Source organism: Labrus bergylta, chromosome 1 (genome assembly GCF_963930695.1).
Source record: "Labrus bergylta chromosome 1, fLabBer1.1, whole genome shotgun sequence".
Lineage (NCBI taxonomy): Eukaryota > Metazoa > Chordata > Actinopteri > Labriformes > Labridae > Labrus > Labrus bergylta.
In genome coordinates this window covers 30,299,599-30,320,282 of record NC_089195.1, presented here as the reverse complement: position 1 = coordinate 30,320,282, position 20,684 = coordinate 30,299,599, and the positions used below count along the sequence as shown (strand labels likewise).

The window sequence follows — 20,684 nt, the reverse complement described above, 5'->3', positions numbered from 1 at the left end:
GCGCTCAAACACGGCAACAAAACACAAACATTAAGGTGTGAAAGTCTCAGTCACACACAGAAGCATATGAACACAGACACACACACACACACACACACACGCACACACACACACAGAGACACACACATGCGCTGCAACACGCTCTGGCCCTGAAAAGGAACGCTTTTTTTTTCTTCCCACAGGTTCTTCAGAGCTGCAGGATTCAGATGGTTAAGTTTATTCTGAGTTCAAACCCATCATGCCTTTGTTTGATTCACACAGATGTGCCCAAAAATAGCTTCACAATAATCCTGTACAGTATCAGGATACTCGTACAGTACAGTCACACACACACAGTCACACACACACACACACACACACACACACACAGTGCTGTGCAGATGAGTAAAGCTCCCATGTCAGTATTGAACTGTAATGGCCCGTGTCAGATTAAGGGGAAGGGTTTTTTATGTCCCCCGTCAAACTCAATTAATATTCCATCAGCCACCATTTCATAGGCCACACTGGACCTTAGCTAATTCATCCGTGTGTGTGTGTGTGTGTGTGTGTGTGTGAATGTGCGTCGACTTTCAATGGATATCATTCAGGACGCATGTCTTAATTGCATTACCTCAGAATAAATCCGAGTAAGCATACACAAGTACAAACACACAAACATGCTTTTTTCTTCCTCAGCGTAGTTGGAGACATCAAGGCGCTCGGGAATAAAGAGGGTTTTTTTGTTTTTTTTTTAAATGTTGTACCTGGTGAAATAGACTGTAAATACAAATTAGAGAAACGTGAAAGGATAGGGAGAGAAGGGCGGAGATGTGGTAACGTTTCTAAAGGTACGGTGTTGACAGAAAATAAGTCTACATCTTTGAAGGCCTAACAACTATACAGAACAGGCCACAATGAGTAACATTTAATGACTCGATGGGATATGGCGTGAGGAGTCGAATTAATTTGTCATTCAGTAAAAACGCTCCCGACGGAGAACGCAGAAGACGCAAGAAAAAAATGGAGAAAAAAGGAGGGTTAAAGAGTGAAGAGGAGTTATGGGTCAATAAAGCCCTCTGTGGGACGAGGAGAGGGACTCATAACGAGGTCAAGGACACATCATCGATCGCCACATCATAAAGCTGACTGGCATGGAAGAAAGGATGGAGAGAGGGAGGGGGGAGGGGAGAGGGGAGATGGAGGAAAATAGAAAAAGAATGAAAGGGTGGGGGGGGGGGGGAGAGTTATTGCCGAGACAAGCAGAGACAGCAAGATCGTCCTGAAAGAAAGAAGGAAGGGAGCGAGGAGCGAGGAGGGAGGAGGGAGGAGAGAAATAGCAAATAAAATTATGAGGACGAAGGAATGAAAGGGGGCAGCTCGGGCCAGAAAGAGGGTTAGAGGGAAATTGAATTAGATGGAATCATGGCTGAACAGAATTCTGTTATTGAACAAACAAGCACACACACACACACACACACACACACACAAACACACACAAACACTCTCACATACACCTCGCTCCAAATTGAAGTAACTCACTTCTTGTCTGTCAATCAATCCTGCCCTGTGGTCCAGGCTGGATTTCTGCAGGAGTTTGAGCCCCTCGTGTAATACCAAGAGCATCAATTCTCCAGAAAGATAGATACCTACTGTATTTCAACTTTTCTGTTTTAACAAATCCAGATTCAGCATTCAAGACATGCTAGCAGCACGGCTTATGGTTAGCTAGGTGCTCTGTTTTGATACAGACTTAAAGCGCTTTCGCACAGCTTTGCAGAAATCTCCTGAAAAACTCCCGATATTTGACAGAGCTGTATGTGCGAACGCAAACAGACACATATTTTGGCTGGGACTTCACCCGGAGCTTCTCCTGTCAAACCCCTGGTATTTTTCTGCAGCAGTCAGTCTGGAGTCAGTGCATAATCTGTATGCACACGACCGTAATTAAACGGCTGCTTCCCGTTTTCTGTTCTCCAGTTTGTTGTTCTCCACTCTTTGGACTACATGTAGCATTGATATAAACTCAAATATTGTCTTTATAGCGTCGTATAGTGGACTATGTTGCATCGTTTGCTACTTCTGCATCGCTTCTTTTACCTCACGTCTTCACCTCAGGAGGATTAATTCAGAAAAGTGACTGAAGTCGTCACAAAAATCAAACAGGATGTTCTTCTTTGTTATCAGCATGGCCATTTAGAGTGCCAGGGGTAAGAAGTTCACTGCCTCTGTCTGTCATTTAGTTCTGAAGGTTGATAGCTTCAGTGTGCCCTTCTGGGTCTCAACCTCTCTGGGAGCTGATAAGCTGGTGGTGAGATCATTTTTGCCACTGAGCCCTGTATTCAAATCCACCCTGTGGGGCGTTGAAGGGCCTAGCGGTTATGTCTGTTTCAATCCAATAAAGGCAAAAATTCACCCTGCACACTTTGCAGAATCCATGGCACACTAACCAGGAGACTCGTGGTCATGAACTGAAATGGTTCAGTTCTGTCTACGTGGTTTGAAAATGTTTTGGGGGGGGGATTCTGTAAATAGCTTCAAAACACATGCAGTCTCAAGTCTTGTAGAAAAGACCTCCTGGCTATTTCAAAGAGTGGCAAAGCGCTGATGACTCAAGCATACTGGCGATACATGAGAGGCTCCAATTGGGGGCAAACAATAATCCAAATAACTCTCTTATTTCAATTTTTTGACGGCCTGATAAGTGGAGAAATCGAGGAATTATTATTTTTCAACGTGGACAATCGGGAATTTGTAATGATAAAATAACCAATCACTTTGATTCTCACTCTTATAACACAAACATAGTCACTACTCGTGTTCTCTCTTGCTCTCTATACTCAGCCATTTATACTTTCTCACCCACTTTTTCCCTCTCTGTACCATTCCCCCCTCGTCTGCACGGGTTGGAAAAGAGGTTGAAGACTGCTTCATCTTCTCTAAAAATACACCGCTCTCTCTCTCTCTCTCTCTCTCTCTCTGCTGAGAGTTAAGATGAAGACACTGAGTTTCCAAGAACTGCAGCTTTCCCATTAGACGCTAATATCACACCCTCCTCTTCCTCAGTGCTCCCTGCTGTCTGATTCATTTTCTCTCTTCTTCCTCCTCTCTACTAAACGTCGGTTCAGAAATGGCGGCCGTTCCATCCCCCCCCACTTCTGCTTAATTAATTTAAGCTGTGTTCCTGTCTCGTCCTTGCTCGCACGTTCAGCAGGTGAGACGTTTAAAATGTTTCCCTTTCTTCCGGGGAGTAAAAAAGAAGAATTGGTTCAGGGTTTGGCTTTCATGCCAGCCGTCCATCAGTTTCCCTGCAGATTATCCCGAGGCGACGTTCAGTGCTGAAGTTTTTCCGCCCTAATCTGCGTCTTCCCTCTGTTCCCTGACTTCCTCTCTGTACGCCGTGTGTTTCAAAGCAGATCTAAATTGAAAGGGTTGTAATTTTTTTTATAATTTTTTTTTTTCCAGAGCAGATAAATGAGTGTGCGAGGAGATAGGAGGAGGAGGAGGGTGTTGTATAGAAATGGGCTCCCTGTCGCAGAGTGATCCCTCCCGGCCAGACGGAGTCATTTAACTCTCTCTGTTATTCTCTCGGCTTGGACTTTTATAGTCTTTCTGTCTCTCTACAAAGTGGAAACTGTTCCCTCTAACCGGGCCGGGGTGATTTGTCTGTTGGTATAGCATTAGGTGTGATGCACAGTTTGGATGAATGATGTGTGACGTAGCAGAATCAACAGCACTTGCACTGCGGGGTTGGGAGATTTGTCACTGACAGTTGGTTTTGAGTTCACAGTGATGTCTGCAGCATGGATGACTTACAAGCACTCACGATATGATGTATTTATTTATCTAATTATTCAGAGAGGTTGGAGGCTGTACAGTTGTTCTGACTTTGACAGCCATGTTCACAATCAATCAATCATCAATCTTTATTTGTATAGCACCAATTCATCCCACATGTTATCTCGAGACACTCTACAAAAAGCAGGTCAAAGATCTTACTCATTGCTGTGTTACAAAGACCCAACGTCAACCCGTCATGAGCACAGCACAAAGCAACATTCAGCAAGAAAAGACGTCCTTTGAGAGGCAGAAATATTGAGCAAAACCAGACTCCGGGTTTGAAAAAAGGGAACAACTGTCCAACAATCAAGAAAACAGTCACTGAAAACAAAGAGAAAGAGTAGTCAGAAGACTAGGAAAGTGCTGCAAGCTCAAGTCCATTTACCATTTACTATTATTCCAGAAACATTTTCAAGCACATGCGCTCTTTATGAAGAGCTGGAGTTAAAGGGATACTTCACCCATTTGCATTAGGCTTTGTATCATTAGAAACCTGGTAGTATTTTTGAATGGTTGTGCATCCCGCCCTCATTTCCCCCTGAGATGGGAAATCTTTGTATTTCTGAGTCTGAAAAGGAACTTCCAGTGACGCAAAAATCTTCATTTTACTTCATTGGAAGCTGTTGCGATTAGCAGGGCGAAACTACAACGCTAGTTCCTCATATTTTTGACCACTGAAGCTACAGACCAATCACAGATCAGTTGGGTGGGAACTCACTCCCAGAACCGAAACTTAACGTCCGCCAGATTGCTTGGAAGCTATGCTAACAGGCTCTATGGAGAAAGCTGATAATGTCGAAATAATAAAAATATAGCGGCGAGACGGCTGCTGCAGATAGGCTGGTCTTGTGCCTTAACTGCTGCCGCCGCGACCTCCTGCGGTGCTGTGCATTCTGGGATTTGGTGTCTCTCATCCACATGAGCCAAAAAGACACTTTCTGCCTTTTTCTCGACCAAGAAGGCACCAAATTCAAAATTTATTTCACATTTCTACATATATGACTCGATGTCAATACAGATTCATGTTTCAACGGGTGAAGTATCCCTTTAATTGATAAAAAATAATTCTAATCTCATGGCACAAATAGAAGTCATGTGAATGCGTAAACAAGTCAGACTCCTGAAAACAAAGACTAGACCAGTGAGATCAGGGCATTGTTGTTTTTGTTTTTTTTCTCCTCTCCTTCTCTTTACATTTAGATAAAATGTAGAACTATCAGCAGCTTTATCATCGACTTCCCTTCACTTATCTTTCAATCAAGTAAGTGTTTCAGAGAGTGGGCTTAGTATCACCCAGCTGCTTCCACTGGGACCCACTCCAGAAAAAAACTCGGTCTCCAGGCAGTCCAGAGGTTTGTAAACATCACCCATGTCCAGCTGCATTAATCTAAACTGGGATTTAAAACTTTGAAACACCGGCCGTGATTGGTCGAGGACTATTACCCTGCATTGTCGCAGCTAAGCTCATAATCAAGGCGAACACGATCAGATAATCTCAATATGTCTTTGCACAACCCGCAGCCCAACACCGCCTAATCCTTACAGATTTAGAAATCTCAGATTAGGACTCCTGGATGATTAATCCCATATTGTGTGTGTGTGTATGTTCCCCCTGCAGGGGACCCTCCGCCGAGTGACCTTCTCGGTAGTCAGCCAGCCCCAGGACGGCGGCTGCTATGACAGCGGCCTGGAGGACTCGGAGACGCCGAGCAGCAAGAGCTCGTCGGGGCCGCGGCTGGGAGCGCTGCCGCTGCCCGAGGAGGGGTACGAGCGGACCACGCCCGAGGGCAGCGTCGGGGAGGAGGAGCATGTGGAGAATGGTCAGAGCAAACTCACACACAACACACACAAATCATTCCCTGAACAGCTAAACAAAAAAAACATGACAAAAGATGTATTGGCACATTAACTGACACATTTATCCTTTAAAACCAAAACTGTATGTGCTGTACTTTATTGGGAAGGGCTAAGACATGCTTTCATTATACACACACTCAAACACACACACACACACACACACACACACACACACACACACACACACACACACACACACACACACACACACACACACACCGCACACCAGAGACAAAAAGATTTTGAAAAACCTTGACTTGCTGTCAGGGACTCTGGAGCCGTTTTCTCTAGCCATGCAAAGAGAGAATTCTATTGTAGGAATTGTCCTGTTTTGTGTGTGTGTGTGTGTGTGTGTGTGTGTGTGTGTGTGTGTGTGTGTGTGTGTGTGTGTGTGTGTGTGCGTGTAAGTGTGTAGAGTGTTCTTCAGAAGGCACTCCGATGGCCTCGTCGTATGTCGACCGTTCAAATATTTCCTTTCACCAACAAAAATTCTGCTGTTACCCTATTTGACCAGATTTTTGTCAAGGATTTAAAAAAGATTTTTGAGTTATTCTCTTTTTCCTTTCTTTCTTTCTTTTTGGATTGTGGACACGCCAGAGCTGCTGAACAACAGCAGCGGCAAGGTCGCTACGACCTTGGTGACTGATTGTACTTCTCTCTGGGGTTAAATGGCCGCCTTCAAAACCGGCGTAATGCAATAGTGAGGATTTTTTTGTGGGTAGTTGAAAAATGTTTTTCCATCACAGTCAGACTGGAGAGAGAGGATTTGAACAGAGGATCCGTAATGTTTGGTTATAATTATTCTCTTTAATTATCTGCTTGTTTGGTTCACGTTCGGCTGCGGCAAAACAAGGATTACAGAAATATATTACATTTCCTTGTTTTGAATTCAGAGAGAAATAATCAGAGGCTGGATGTGTTGCTCATTAGATCTGTTTTATTACCTTTAACTATGTGGGGGAACGTTACCCTTACCTACTTAATCATCATTATCTGTGCTGTCTCCATTCATTATGATGTCAGTATTGATTCATAAAACGACTGCTTTTTGATTGATACTAACATGCCCTGTGGCCCCGCGTCCCCATGTACGACATCATTATGCTCCCAGGTGGCCTCACTAACCTTTTGACCCCACACGATCACGGGGGCCCCGTCATATCTTACTTCATATTTTCATCGCGTCTGAAGAAGTCGCAATTTTCAATCCAATTTGAGACGGTCATCTCGTCGCCTCCTGCCTGCAGCGACCTCGCTTCTCACCTCTCATGCAAAGTCAACTTCATGTGGGATTTTCTTTTTTTACACACATTCTTTGTAGTCAGCTATTTTTTTTTTTTTTTGTGCTTTAACAGCAATTTTCTTGCCTTTTCTGCCTTTTTTTCCCCGTTTTCAACACCCTCCCTTTCACTGTTTGTCCCCATTTTTTAAAGTCATTTATCTTCTTCCTGTCGTCCTCGGCAAATGTGCACCTCCCGTTTTCTGTTCAACTCAAAACATTTGTTGTATTTTCTGATGTGTTAGGCCACATATCATGTGTAGTTGCAGCCTCCCCAGTTTGTTGTGGTTTGCTTGATCGTGTCTTGACTTGAAATGTTTTTAAAGAAAGGGGCGCAGCAGGACAGGAAGGTGTAATACTTCTCTTCTCTTATGTGTGTCCAGATGCCAGACAGCTGCCAGATGTTGCTCTGACAGGAAAGTGCACCAGGGAATGTGATGAGTTCGGCCACTCCGACACCTGTTGGATGCCGGTCCGCCGCTCGTCCCCCCGCCAGCGCCAGCGCCACGGCAGCGACCCCCCGCGGCTCTCCACCTTCGCCCCCGGAGACGACAACAACAACCTCCGCGGCAACGACCACGAGAGCGACAGCGAGAGCGCCGGCAGCGCGGGGAGCTCCGAGCCGGGGGTGGTCGTCGGCGGAGAAGCCCAGCAGAGGCTACCCTTAGCCAACGGGGATCCCCTCGGCACCCTGGGTCGGGGAGACCGCAACAGGAACATGGGTGATCACAACCGCAACCTTCTGAACCGCAAGATGACTTCGGCGTCCTACGACACGTTCAGCAGCGCAGGCTTCGGGAGGCGCCAGCCAGAGGAGGAAGGAGGGGAGGGCCAGAACCCGACGGAGGTCATACCGCTGACCCGGACAGGAGGGGACTACAAGACCACGTCCTGCCTCACGTTGTCGCGCCGCGAGGTCTACCTGTGACGGCCATGCGATGGAGCAATCATCACCACAACGTCCCCCTTATTGAAAAAGAGAGGGAGGGATCAAACCTTAACTGGCAGGTCATTCGATTGGACGGCCTCTCAGACCTGTGAAGATGAGAAAACGTCCGAAAAGATAAGCTATATATCAAAAATTGGAACATTTTGGGATCCTGACTAATATTTATAGGAACTTTAACTTAAGGGAGTAATGAATCAACTCTTTGGAGAGCTCTGACTTTAAAAATAAGTCTCTTTTTTTTAACTACTGGTGAACGCTGCCTAAAGGCAAAGCTCCTATTACTGTATGTCCAACGTGGAGGAGGACGACTTTATCTCCTCTTTTTTTTAAAAACCTGAACCTGATGCATGCCTGACCCCCTTTTCACCGAGTTAGGGGGTCCGTGTGAAGAAGGGGAGATTGACACTGAGATAATCATGATGCTAGAAATGACTCGCTTCTTACAACAACGACAAAAAACTTAACACCGAGGCTAAAGCAGGGCAAGATTTTGGACCCAACTGGTGAACCATCTGCTGGAAAAAAAAAAAACCACTGAGGTCTTATCCAATCAGAACAGATAAGAAGAAGTAACAGGTTATTTGATTGAGTTATTTGGATGTAATTCAAACCAATCAGACCGCCTGAATGCCTACTTGACTCTATCCTAACATGAGATGGGGATATTAACCAATCAAACTGCTGAGAATCTTATAAGTCATAAACAAGGTATCAAAGCACCAACACAAAGTGTGATCACTGTACAGAAACACAGTATGGAAAAGAAAGAAAGAAAAAAAAAAAAACGTGCTGATCTACAAATCAGGTATTGTACTTAGAAATCAAAACTGTTAAACATGAAAAAAAAAAGACTTCTTCTGTTTTTTCTTTTTTTTTTTACAGAAATCAAATGTAACCATTCAGACGACAAGGTTCTCATAGCCTGTCAGTAGTGCCACAATGTGAAAAATATGTGTTTTTATTGTTTTTGCCTTCACACCCAGTCTGTATGTATATAGAGTACGTGTGTATTTGATAACGCAGCGGCAGGCAGCGTTAGCTAGCATTAGCTCTGCGCCGCTGTCCAACAGTTCAGAATGGACTGAGTTCACTGCTCACCTACAGTATCCTGACATTCATGTATCGTATATGTTCTCACACACACACACATAAACACACACAAGCATGCACACACTCACAAACACACACACACACACACATCCAGCATGTAGACTCAAACTCATACAGTGCATTAACAGAATGTGAACATGCAAAGGGCCGCAGTTTATGACATGAATCGGTGGCTGTGTAACATAAATTATAAGATAACTTGCATTAACTTTCATACACACACACACACACACACACGTGCAAATACTGCATATAGGTAGAAAGACAAACCCATATTAATATATGCGAAATTTCATATACACAATGTGTGTATGTGCTCTTCTCATCATTTCTTAGCATATTGCCTCTCATTGATCTAGTTGTAGCATTTTTGCCTGCTCCCCTCCAGCCAGTATTTAAACATAAAAATGTATTTAAATAACTCGTCATCTCTCCGACTGATGTGTGGGGCGACATTAAAGGGAATTTTTTTCCAACATGACATCAACTGTATGTAATGATAAGACTGTGTGGGAATATGAGATATTCTGCATAATGTACGTAGGACTCATAGAAAAAACCAAATTTATGTAAGAAAAAAAGAAAAGGAAAAGAAAAAGAAACATGGACTCTGCATGAAAGACAGATAATGCTAACTTTTTTTCTCTCTTTTTAAATACCACACGCCTTTTTGGATACCACGCCTATTTGGATACATCTGTGCTAATACGTGTGCGCTAACGGGGAAATGGAGATAATGATGGCGGCAAGGGAGTCAGTGTCAGTGGATTAAGCTGTTCCTTCTTTTATCACGGAGCAAGTTTTTTTTTTCCGGGGGTTAACCTTGGGCCTTGAAAATCTCACTTTGCCAGTACCGGGGGTTGGGCACGAGAGTGTTCCGCAAGCTGTTTTCAAATAAGAACACAATGTGAGTGAGAACGCAGAGTTCTGCTGCACCCTTCTTCTTCTTTTTCACCGCACAGTGCCGACCTGAACACGCCCAAAACCGCTGTGCTGAGCGGCACAGATAACAGGCTCCTTCAAGTTCGTCCTTCCCAGCAGCTACTGCACGACTCCACATCCACTCTGCTGCACTGGGCTGAAGGGTGGGTGTGGATTGAGGCCAGCACATCTTAATTCCCATCATCAGTGTGTGGTTCATTGGTGTGATAGGGATAATAGGGTTAGGTCGTCCCTGTGGTCTTAATGAGTTTCCTTTCTCCTCTCTTGATCTGCGCTGATCTCATTAACGTCTGGATTGGTGAATGCTGGAAAATGCCAGAAAGTATGTCTCCTCATTTTTCTGCTTGTTTTTTTTTGGATCAGATAAAAGAAAAGGGGAGACGTGCTTTTTTTTTTTTTTTTAAATACGTGCTACAATTTAGTTTGTCGATCTCTCAGCTAAAAGATTGCACAGGGTTAATCAGAAAAAGAGAGCAACACTCAGGTAAGATGTGCGACAATGTTTAACTCCTTGTGATTTTTGGCCACACACAAACTTCCACACTGTTGCTGCTTTCCTATCCCCAACACCGAACGATAACGTGGAATCACCTGTCAAGTTTTGTAATCGTGTTATGATGGTAAAACGGTCGTGCTCTGGGCTAGAGGAATGTGTGATCTCTATGTGCGTGATAACTTTATATACCTGTATATAACTTCAACTCCCCCCCCCCCCGCTCCGTCACTGACCCCCTTTAGCTCGTTTCAGGCCACTGATGTACTTACTCCCTAAGCCGTCATTACCCTCAAATCCCCAGCATGGCTGTTTACTGAGCTCTGTTATTGAGAGACTGTGCTTAGGATGAAACAAAAAACTCAAGGCCTCAACATGTGGAGTTAATCTGTCCGTGGAGTGTTCACATTGAAAAGGGGATTGGTGAAAAACAATCACAAAAAAACATCCTGCAGGGTGTACGCATGCACGCGGAGAGAGGCAGAAGGACACACACTCTCTCTCTGGGAGAAAGAGTTCAGAAAAAGTGTGCGGAGAAAAAAAAGGGTGTTGAAAGAAGTGACGTCCAGTCTGGAAGAGACTCTTTGACACAGCCCTGCTTTCTTTAACGTGGCGGATATTTTCTTCAAACTGCTGTTTTAAGGCAGTTCCATTATGGCACCTTTTCAAAACCCCCTTCCATCTGGATTTAAGGGAACTTGTAAATGAGCCCGTGTGGGTGTGTATCTTTTTTTATACTGCACGTTTCAACATGAATATGTTTCCGTCTACGGCAAAACACAGAGGGGAGACAGAGAGAGAAGAGCGCTTACATCTGCGATATATCACCCACTGAAATCGAGACTTTTTAGAAAAAGAAAAAAAACAGAAACTCCAGCGCACATCATGAACCTGTCATCCCCCCCTCGTGCTGTTACTCTATAGCCATGTACAGATAAAACGACACTGTAGAAACAGACAACTGGAAACCATAACAGACTATGGCATGCTTAAGGTCTTCAAATCTGCACTTGAGAAGAAAATGAGAAAAAAAAAAACTGTTATTTTTTATTTTCCTCTTCTTTGTTTTCCTTTCTTAAGGGGCCGGCTCTGTTTTTTTTTTGTTTTTGTTTCTTTTGCTGCTGCCTCGATCCTGTAATTACTTAATGAACTAATTGCATTTGCTATGACGAGGAGGAAGAGGAGCTGTGGATGAAAGGTTTGGTACGAAGATGAATCGTGTAAAAGTTTGACTTTGACATTAAAAACTTCAAACACTGTTGTGGGTCTGTTGGCTTTTTTTGAAGATCATGCTCAGAGACGATCAAAAGACGGGGCATTTACAAAGATCCCTAATGAAACTCTGCTATATTTGCAATCTGTTTAAGATGTCCACAGTGAAACACTTACAAATATTTCTAGTGAATGGTACCAATTGGTCATCACTTACAAATTGTTTAAAGCTGTAATTAATGGTTAATATAAAGATGTACCAATTGTGTACCAATGAGTGCCAATACTGTTACCAACGTTTGAAACAATACTATAGACGACTCTCATGTTTTTTCATTACTTCTTCATACATCTTCATGTTTTTCAGATGTGCCATGAGGTTTGATGAAGTAGCAGTTGTGATATTTCCTCTAAATGTCAGTGGAACGTGTCTCACAATGTTGCAGATATTTCCCAGAGAGAGCCTAAGCCTCCCACACTGCTGACATTTTCTTTATAAAAAATAGAGTTCGTCAAACAAGGAGCCTTTAATCAAAATCAGCAGTGAGTTATAAGCTTGTCAGCATTAAATTAATGTGACCTAAAAGGAACACATTGGTAACTGACGTTGGTGCAAGGCACACTAAGAGTCAATGGGCTGATGTTGACCAAGTCGGCAAGAATCGGCCGATACCGATGTTCAAACGATGCATTGTTGTATCCTTAGTTTATCAATCAACCTATACCTTATAACCAAGATCCTATAAGCAATACATATGAACAACTTTAAGGTTGCCAGGTTGAGAAACATTTGTGGAAAAAAAAGCCTGGAACTTACTTTTCAGTTTTAGCTAGCTTTTGAAATCTTAAAGGCTTCGATGATCCATATTGGAGAAACTGACATCTGAATCAAAATCCATTCTTTGACATCTCAGTGATCTCTTTTAACAAAGAATTAATATAAGAGAAAGACAAATATTTAGTATTTGAAGTGATCTGGCTCCCAGTTTTGGTCCAAGCACTTTAGTCCATTAGCGTTTCTGCTAAACTGTGCATGAAAACAGTTCATGTGAAGAAATCAAAGAGTTGGAAAAATAGCTGATTTGTAATCCTGGAACCCATCGCTCATCATCTGAACACCATTAAGCTCTTTTTAACCAATATACACATATCGCTTGTGATAAATACAAGTATAAATTCACGTTTTGGACGAAACCTTTTAACTCCAACTCTATCTTTTGTTTCTCAGATTGCTACTCAGACTCTAAAAAAACAACCAGCATATTTCTTCACTACCTAAAAACAGCAAAAACTGTCTCAGAGGCTAAACATCCTGACATCATCAGAACATAGAGGATTGGTTTTAATATTGCAATATTGGTAATAATAACAAATGCAGACAGACATTAGAGATTTTAACCCTTTGTTCAAGTCTTATAAAACCATTAGGGTGCCTTTCAGAGACTGCACTTAACTGCTGACAAAACATCTCTATCAAGGTCCCCACACTTGTTTATTCTGTGGTATTTGATCATTGGTTGAATTTGTTATCCAGGCTCATCCTTCCATGACAAACTAGCAAACCTTATTTACTGATTAAGGCCAGTCCAAAGCTCAAGACCAAGAGAGAAAGTTGGCCTTGACAGGAGATTGTGTTGACATCTGTTCCCAAGGTCATGTATAAGAAAACACTGCCAAGCTCAATTTTTAAACAGCATTTGTGCCCATCTCACAGAGCCACAATCCTTCCATTTAGCACAATGACACCTTGATACTCTCATTTTAATGGACAGTGTCAATTTAAATCTGGCTCAATCGCATGCTGACTTGAATACATTTCTAAAATATCAGTAAAAAGGGGCACAAGCCATCAACCTTATCTTTAAAAGGTGGATTTTCTCACCTGTATCCAGCTGCAAGAAAACTTTTACAAAATGAATGAAGAGAGCAATTTGGACTTATCTGAAAATGCTTCAGAGGTGTTAACTGTGGGAGAGATTAGCGTGAAGGACTCCAAATGTCAGAGGAGTCCCACAAGCTGTTTTTCTGTCCTGTCTAGTGTGCAACACTGACACCAAGTGGTCATGATACAGTATGACTTCAGCTTTCTGGCAGGGTGTAAGATCATTCTATAACATGTTATGAGCTGGTCATCTTTGTTTAAGATTCATAATAGAAAAATTAAATAACAGAGTGAGAAAAGAAAAAAGGGAAGTAATCAGTGTCTCCGAATAGACTTCAAAACTACAACCTATTGAAGAGCTATAAATACATTTCTTTGCATGTTCTCTCAAAGTCCCTTTATTCTGACATCTGAAAGATACACCTGTCAGTTTAAGTTACAGTACAGAGTATGTTTTTACATCCTTATTCTGCTTTAGTAGAACGTAAAGAGGTTAAATGTAGCTCTATCTAGAACATTATATTTTTTATCGGTATTAGGAAGGGATGTAATTATACATTGCATTATAAAAAATAATCCATACAATAAGACAATTTAAATCAATGAGTCGAAAAAAAAAATATTTTGAAAAACTCTTTTCCAAACAGCTGGGGGCAATAACTGCTTTAGTTTCTCTTGTTCAAGGTCATTAGTTTAAGAAGAGAGGCATACATACATGGCTGAAACAAGATCATGTTTTTCAGTTAAAGCAAGGTGAGTAAGCAACAGACAAGACCAAAATATTACACCAACATGATGTAGCACGTGACATGGAACTATGTTGAGAAACTCAAGACACCAAAAACATGTAAAAAAAACAAATAATTAGATTTTAAACTCCCTCACCTAAACAAGTGTAAGTTCAACAGAGCATTTACGAGCATTTGTGTCCTAAGGATTTGGCCTGATGAATAATACGGCACAGGGAGTTGTAATGGCCCAACGTTTCAAAAACAGTATTGCCATTTAAACTCTATTTAATGTCTCTATTTGGAAATAATTGGTAGAGATGATATTTGATAGTCAGGTGTTTTAAACTTTTAGTTACATCACATAATAACAGGTGCTCAGTGGATGATTATGAGATACTAAGAAAAGACGATCTATGATAAGCACTGCCAAGATAAATGTGTATGCCATTTTGTTTTCATGTTTTTCTTGGCTTGTTGGTTGTTTGTCTTGTTGTGAAATTTCATTCATGGATTTGTGTTGTATGTAAATGTAAATATACTTCAGGTGTTCAATTCTTATGGCGAAGTGAGGGAGCTGTGCATGACTGTAGGAATGTATTAACATACCAAAATCATTTTTTTAACCTTTCAATTATCCAATAGATTCAACATCCATCAACCAAAAGACACATCTGCTCTGTTTTCCTTTTAAACTGGCCTGGAAGTTAGTCTGCATTTTGTACTAGTCACAGTCTCATCACATAGTGCAGATCCACTGCAGCCTGCTAATTGGATCTTCTGATTCATAACTTAATATTCACATCACAGATTGAACGATGCATGCTATGCTATTTGAGGAAAGGATTGACATCATTCAATTGTGTTTAAATAACGATCTCGTATTTGATTTAGGTTTAGCTGATATTTCCCTTTCACTGACTCCAAAGCCATGTAATTTGTACCCTCATTATTTCCACTTAGTATAATCACTTGTTTTAAAATGTTGGCATGTGTCTCTTCCAATAAAAGTCTGTATTCAACTACAAATAATGAATTACTGACCGCAGCTTTGGGTCCTCTGGAAAGAAGCAGACCAAACATTACAAACCCCCGAAGGAGCAATTGTTCTGCCGCCTGCTCTAAAGTCATAAAAACACACATAAAAGAAAAATCATTAAACAACACAATAAAGCGTATTAGCAACCTTCTCTGGAACCTCAGAAGCATCAGGTATCATATCCATCAACTTCTAGTTGTAAGTCGTCTTGTATTAAGTGTCAACCATAAAAAGGTTTTGTTAATAAATCACAGGTTTAGCAGATAAATGGACAAGGAGGTGTCTGCAGTGCAAAAACAAGATGTCAGTTTTCTTTGAACTCTTAATTAAATTCTGAGGATAGACCCGGTGGATGTGATTTGAATTTTATTTCACGAATATTGAGGAAAATGTTGCAGGGTAGGCATCTGGTGAAATAAACTCCAGAATGTTAACCTCCTCTCGCACTGTCGAGTCCATCAAATGGTCTTTGGAGTTGTCAAATGCTGTCAGGGGCTTTGGCAGACGTCTTTCCTGGGTGAGCAGGAGCTGTGATTAATTTATTTAGAATAACCTTTACATGCAGAGATCGAGAGAGAGAGAGCAAAACTTTCATCATGCATCCAAATAAAAAAATATATGTACATGAAATATGTTCAAATATCCATATATGATTCATTTGTATGATGTCTGAAATCCAGTAAGTTAACATCTATACCAGAGTGCTTCTACAGTCCAACACCAAAGGAACCCTCAGAAGCTGTATCGTCGGGCATAAAGCATCACAGATGTAATAATTTCAGTCGGTGCTGTGCTCCTCTGTTCAGGAAAGCCTCGCAGCAGAGCTGTAAACATTCCCTCTCTCTCTCTTGCAGATACGCCAGGCGGTTGTTGAAGCGAGATTTGATCCTCCCTGTGTTCCTCCGTAGGCTGTCATTTATGTCTCTTCATCTTTTCATGGTCACATCAGCCTGAAGTCATCAAAGCTATGCCATCAGCAGTCTAGGTGGAATAGCACCAAATAACACATATAGGACGTGATTTTACATGAAAGCATATCCTTCAGTGCGATGAGATATGTATATGTGAGCCTACAACCTTACAAAGGCAGAATATTTCCAATTTAAATGGAGTGATCCACATGATCCTTAATCTCTACGAGGTGAGAAAACAGAAATGACCTTTTGATTTGCACCATCCATTCATGAAATATATAAAACACATTAGTTTGGAATTCAGCAGGGGGTAAAAAGTAACATTACTTTTACTATGATGCAAGATGACTTGATTAAGGACAGATCGACATGTTTCCTCAAGTTCTTCATTTAGTTCTGCATCAGTCACAAATATCCACAGTGCTGGGGTGACTATGTATTAAGCATGAAGATTTAATAGCCAATAAAAAATTTTATTAAGTAGATAGAGAAGTGAAGCTTTCAGATTGGAATTCTGCAAGACACGAACAACCTCAAAGAAAGCCAGAAACAAGAAATGATATACCATGCTTAGGAGCAGAAAGTAATTTTCAAATGTATCATGATTAATAAAGTTTTGGGTTAGGGGAAAAATGTGCAGTGTAGTATTTGTTATCTACTAGGACAGAAATAACTAGTTGTATTTTAGAAGGGGGTTAGGTTTAAGGTCATGGTTGATAAATATGTTTTATGTTATGATTAAAGAATAGATCCTATCTATCTTCAGGTGTATTATTAAATTTAAGCAAAGGAATTAACATTGCCTTTATTATCATTATTTGTAACTCTCATTATACCTCAGCCAGTCATCCATAAACCATATACAGTGAATCCAAAATGCAGCTGCCAGATTATTAACCCGAACCAGCCGTCATTCCCACAGCTTCCTCGTTCTTGCATCCCTTCATTGGCTAAAATTCAGAATCAAGTACACATTCTTGTTTCTCACAAAGAAAGCACTGCATGACCTCGCCCCCAGCTACATTTCCAACCTCCTCGTTCCATATTCTACCCCTCGTCCACTAAAAGCATCTAATCCCAGTTTTTTTTCCATCCCCCGCTCTAAAACAAAAAGTGACCATGCTTTTGCTGTTTTAGCCCTCACTCTCAGAAACCATCAGATCTGCTGAATGTTTGTTTTTGTACTGGCCTGATCTTAACTTTGCCCTGCTTGACATTGTGATTTATTTAAGTTATCTTCTTATGAATTGTTTGACTGCTTTTATTTGTTAAGCACTTTGTAAGAGTGTATTACAAGTACTTTTGGCCATATAAGTTTTATGAAGTTTTACTTATTTTCACTAATTGTTATGTGATTTGAGTAAGTATCCTCTAAATATATTGTAAAGAAATGTCATTGTCCTCTTTGTCCTCTCGGTCCTCACAAGTAACTCATGAGGTTATGGTCCTCAGAAGGTCATATAGACATGTACGGGTGTGTGTGTGTGAGTGGGTCTGGGTTTTCTTGGCTGATGACCTGTAGGTGCTGGTGTGTAATTTGCTGCATTCAAGTGATTGCAGAGGTGTGTCTCATCAGTGATTGGCTGTGAGTTGAAAGCTTCCTCTGATAGACCTGAGACACGTGATTCTTCATTCTCTTCTTTCTTTTTTTTTTATCTCAATGAGTGCACAAATTCTCATCTGTTGTGTGATTCAAATGCAAATTTTAAAAGTTTTTGGCTTGTTGTGGATAGGTGTTAGGCAGATTGAGACTGTAATTTACTTTTGTATATTAGTTAATTATAGACTCTAGAAATTGGAGTGGTAGTTTTTTGTGGTAGGGGGAGGGGTGTGAGGTTAAGTCAATTTTATGAACTTCTCATGAAACTTTTTCCATCCATCTCCGATGAGAGCCTCAAAGAGCAGACTTGCCCTCTTCACAAAGCTCAACATGGACCCCCACTGGACAAAAGGAGAATTACAGCCTAAATTAAATGCAGGGTTTTAGAGGTCCTCTGGGTGACACTGTGGTTCTTAGCCTGCTGCAGCATGACACATAGTCTCTCCGCCTAAGAGATTAAAAATGTTAGAATTATTATACTTTTTAAGTTACAACATGGCAATATTTTATAGAATTAAGGAACATTACGTGACTCTACAGTGCAACATTAAGATGATACTTTATAATCATATCAAAGCAGTAGGCCGACATAGGAAATCTAAGCGCTAAGTGTAAGCACTCTCAATTTTAAACAATGAACACCTATTGAGCATTTATCTCCATCATAAATTGACCAGAATATGAGTGTTTACAGCATGCCAAATCTGTAGTTCTTTTTTATAATTTCCTTTCCCTCACAATGTTGCTTCTTTTTGGTGAAAAGAATATTTTTGTGTAAAGTAGTTGGCTGCAGCCCAGATAAACACAGTATAGGCACCTAGGAGACTGTCAATGATGGCAAAACAGCACAGCTGGCTCAGTAATTTGCCTGGATGCAGTCAACCTCTCAGTTATTTCCAAACAGCAGCCTGTTCCTTTCAAGGGACGGGGAGTCTTTGCATTGTTATGGCACCTGTTCAGACTTTTATATACCCATAGCACACACACACACACACAGCCACTGCCTTCCAACTATTTCCATTTCTGTGATTTCATGACCAGAAAAAACAAAAACATGCATAAATTCACTCTCACAAGCTCAATATTACATCTCTCTGGTTTGCTCCCAGAGCAGATGGCAGCAGCAGCATGCAGGTCTCTGTAGGTTTCCGTGAAGGTGATGTTTTCTGGAATCAGTTCAGCGGCAGTGAAAGCCAGAAAATGTTCTTTTTCAAATATACAGTCTGTAAGTTATACATAGAATATATGGATGTGGTCCCAGAGAGGTTTCACCAGGAAGATGGGAAAATTGCAGAAATATCAGTTATTATAAATATGTGCTTTTACTAGACTGGAATAAATAAGAGCATGGGATATTTTTGTTATGTGACAACACTGATACAAATGACACGATTTAAAATTATAATAAATGGCAGATAATGTACCCTGAAAAACATCAAAATCTTTATATTCTAATGATAATGCAGAATGCAAAAGTTTCTGCATAGTTTGTAAGGCGAGATCCTGCACTACACCTCAGGATGGGGCCTGAAACTTGATGTTTGTATGATGATGTACGTTATATGTTCAAAACAGTAAATGTGATGTATAAATTATACAGTATATTTAAAACATACTCAATGTAGTCAATTTAATATACAAAAAGTTTACAAATTAAGTGTATATATTCATGTTAATGTTGGGAAATGAAGCAGCAACCTGCAGCAATTAAACTTTTACGTTAGTTACAGATTATGAATTGTCCAGTCATTCATTTAGATAACACATTCAAAAACAACAGGAGTTGAACCAAAGTGCTTAACAGCTGACATTGTTTTTATATATAAGACATAAGAATAAGGATCAGAATTTAGGGAGCCTTTTATAAAATCTGCCTGGGGACAACGGATGAAAATGAGCCTTTTGGCTAACTCTGGCATATTTACAGAAATGTTTATTAATATGCAATGTAAAATTTTTAATAATTACAAAGAATTAAATAAAAAATGGCAGTGTATATGGATAAGATTTCAAATCAGGGATACAAGTCTGAGATTGAGAAGCTAAATAAAACCTATACACATTTAATAATCAAAGACAGAAAGAATACAATTCAAGCTTATTAATAGTGGAGCAATCCTCATCAGCCTTGAATAAAAGCATGGTGAAAGAGGTAAGTCTTTAAGTTAGATTTAACATTTTCGATAGTGTAAAAGAACTTAATGTTGGGCAGGAGTGTATTTCAGAGCCTGGGGGCAACAACAGAAAAGGCCCGGTCACCTTTGGATTTAAGGCAAGATTGCAGGACGGTAACCATTATTGATAAGGTACATTTTAATGCGGTACTTACATTAATATTTATGAAACTGGCCCATGAGGACGGGGACAAATTTTGAGAAAGCTTATTTTCAAAGATTTTTTCCTTTGAGAAAACACAAGAAACAAAGTGAAGCCAATCTCAGGCAGATGAAACGAGAAAATTAAGCAGAGTAAATTGGCTGTTATCATCAAGGACTACGATAAAAGGAAACATTCAGCCGGGAGAACAGATGGGTGGAGATATAACTGTTGCTGCACAATTATTTATATACAGTGTTTCCAAGTGACAACGCTCTATAACAACACTCAACATTTTTTATGTAAGCTATTGTGAGCTATTTAACGCCAAAGTGAAGCATCAAATATGTGTCGTATTTTGAAGAAGAATGTTGTAACTTCTACAAAATTAGATTTGCTATCTGAAAAAAAGAAAATGATGGTAGAAGTGTCATACTGGTGTTACTTAAATCCCTCATGAGAGACTTGCACTGGTTCACCCTGTTTCTCCAGCTAATGTAACCATAAAAAAATTCTTCTGCAAAAGCGAAGAAACAGCCGTGTCCTT

General features: G+C 40.8%; 1 protein-coding gene across 2 annotated transcripts in view; it reads left to right on the top strand.

The window, feature by feature from the left end:
• pcdh7a (protocadherin 7a) overlaps positions 1-11,704 on the top strand; it is a 50,273-nt gene extending 38,569 nt beyond the window's left edge. For both annotated transcript variants that reach the window (XM_065959046.1, XM_020641866.2), the window contains 2 exons: positions 5,435-5,636; positions 7,336-11,704. In XM_065959046.1, coding sequence (XP_065815118.1) covers positions 5,435-5,636; positions 7,336-7,880 — 747 coding nt within the window. In that variant the 3' untranslated portion in view covers positions 7,881-11,704. The remainder of the gene's footprint in view (positions 1-5,434; positions 5,637-7,335) is intronic.
• The last annotated feature ends 8,980 nt before the right edge of the window (positions 11,705-20,684 follow it).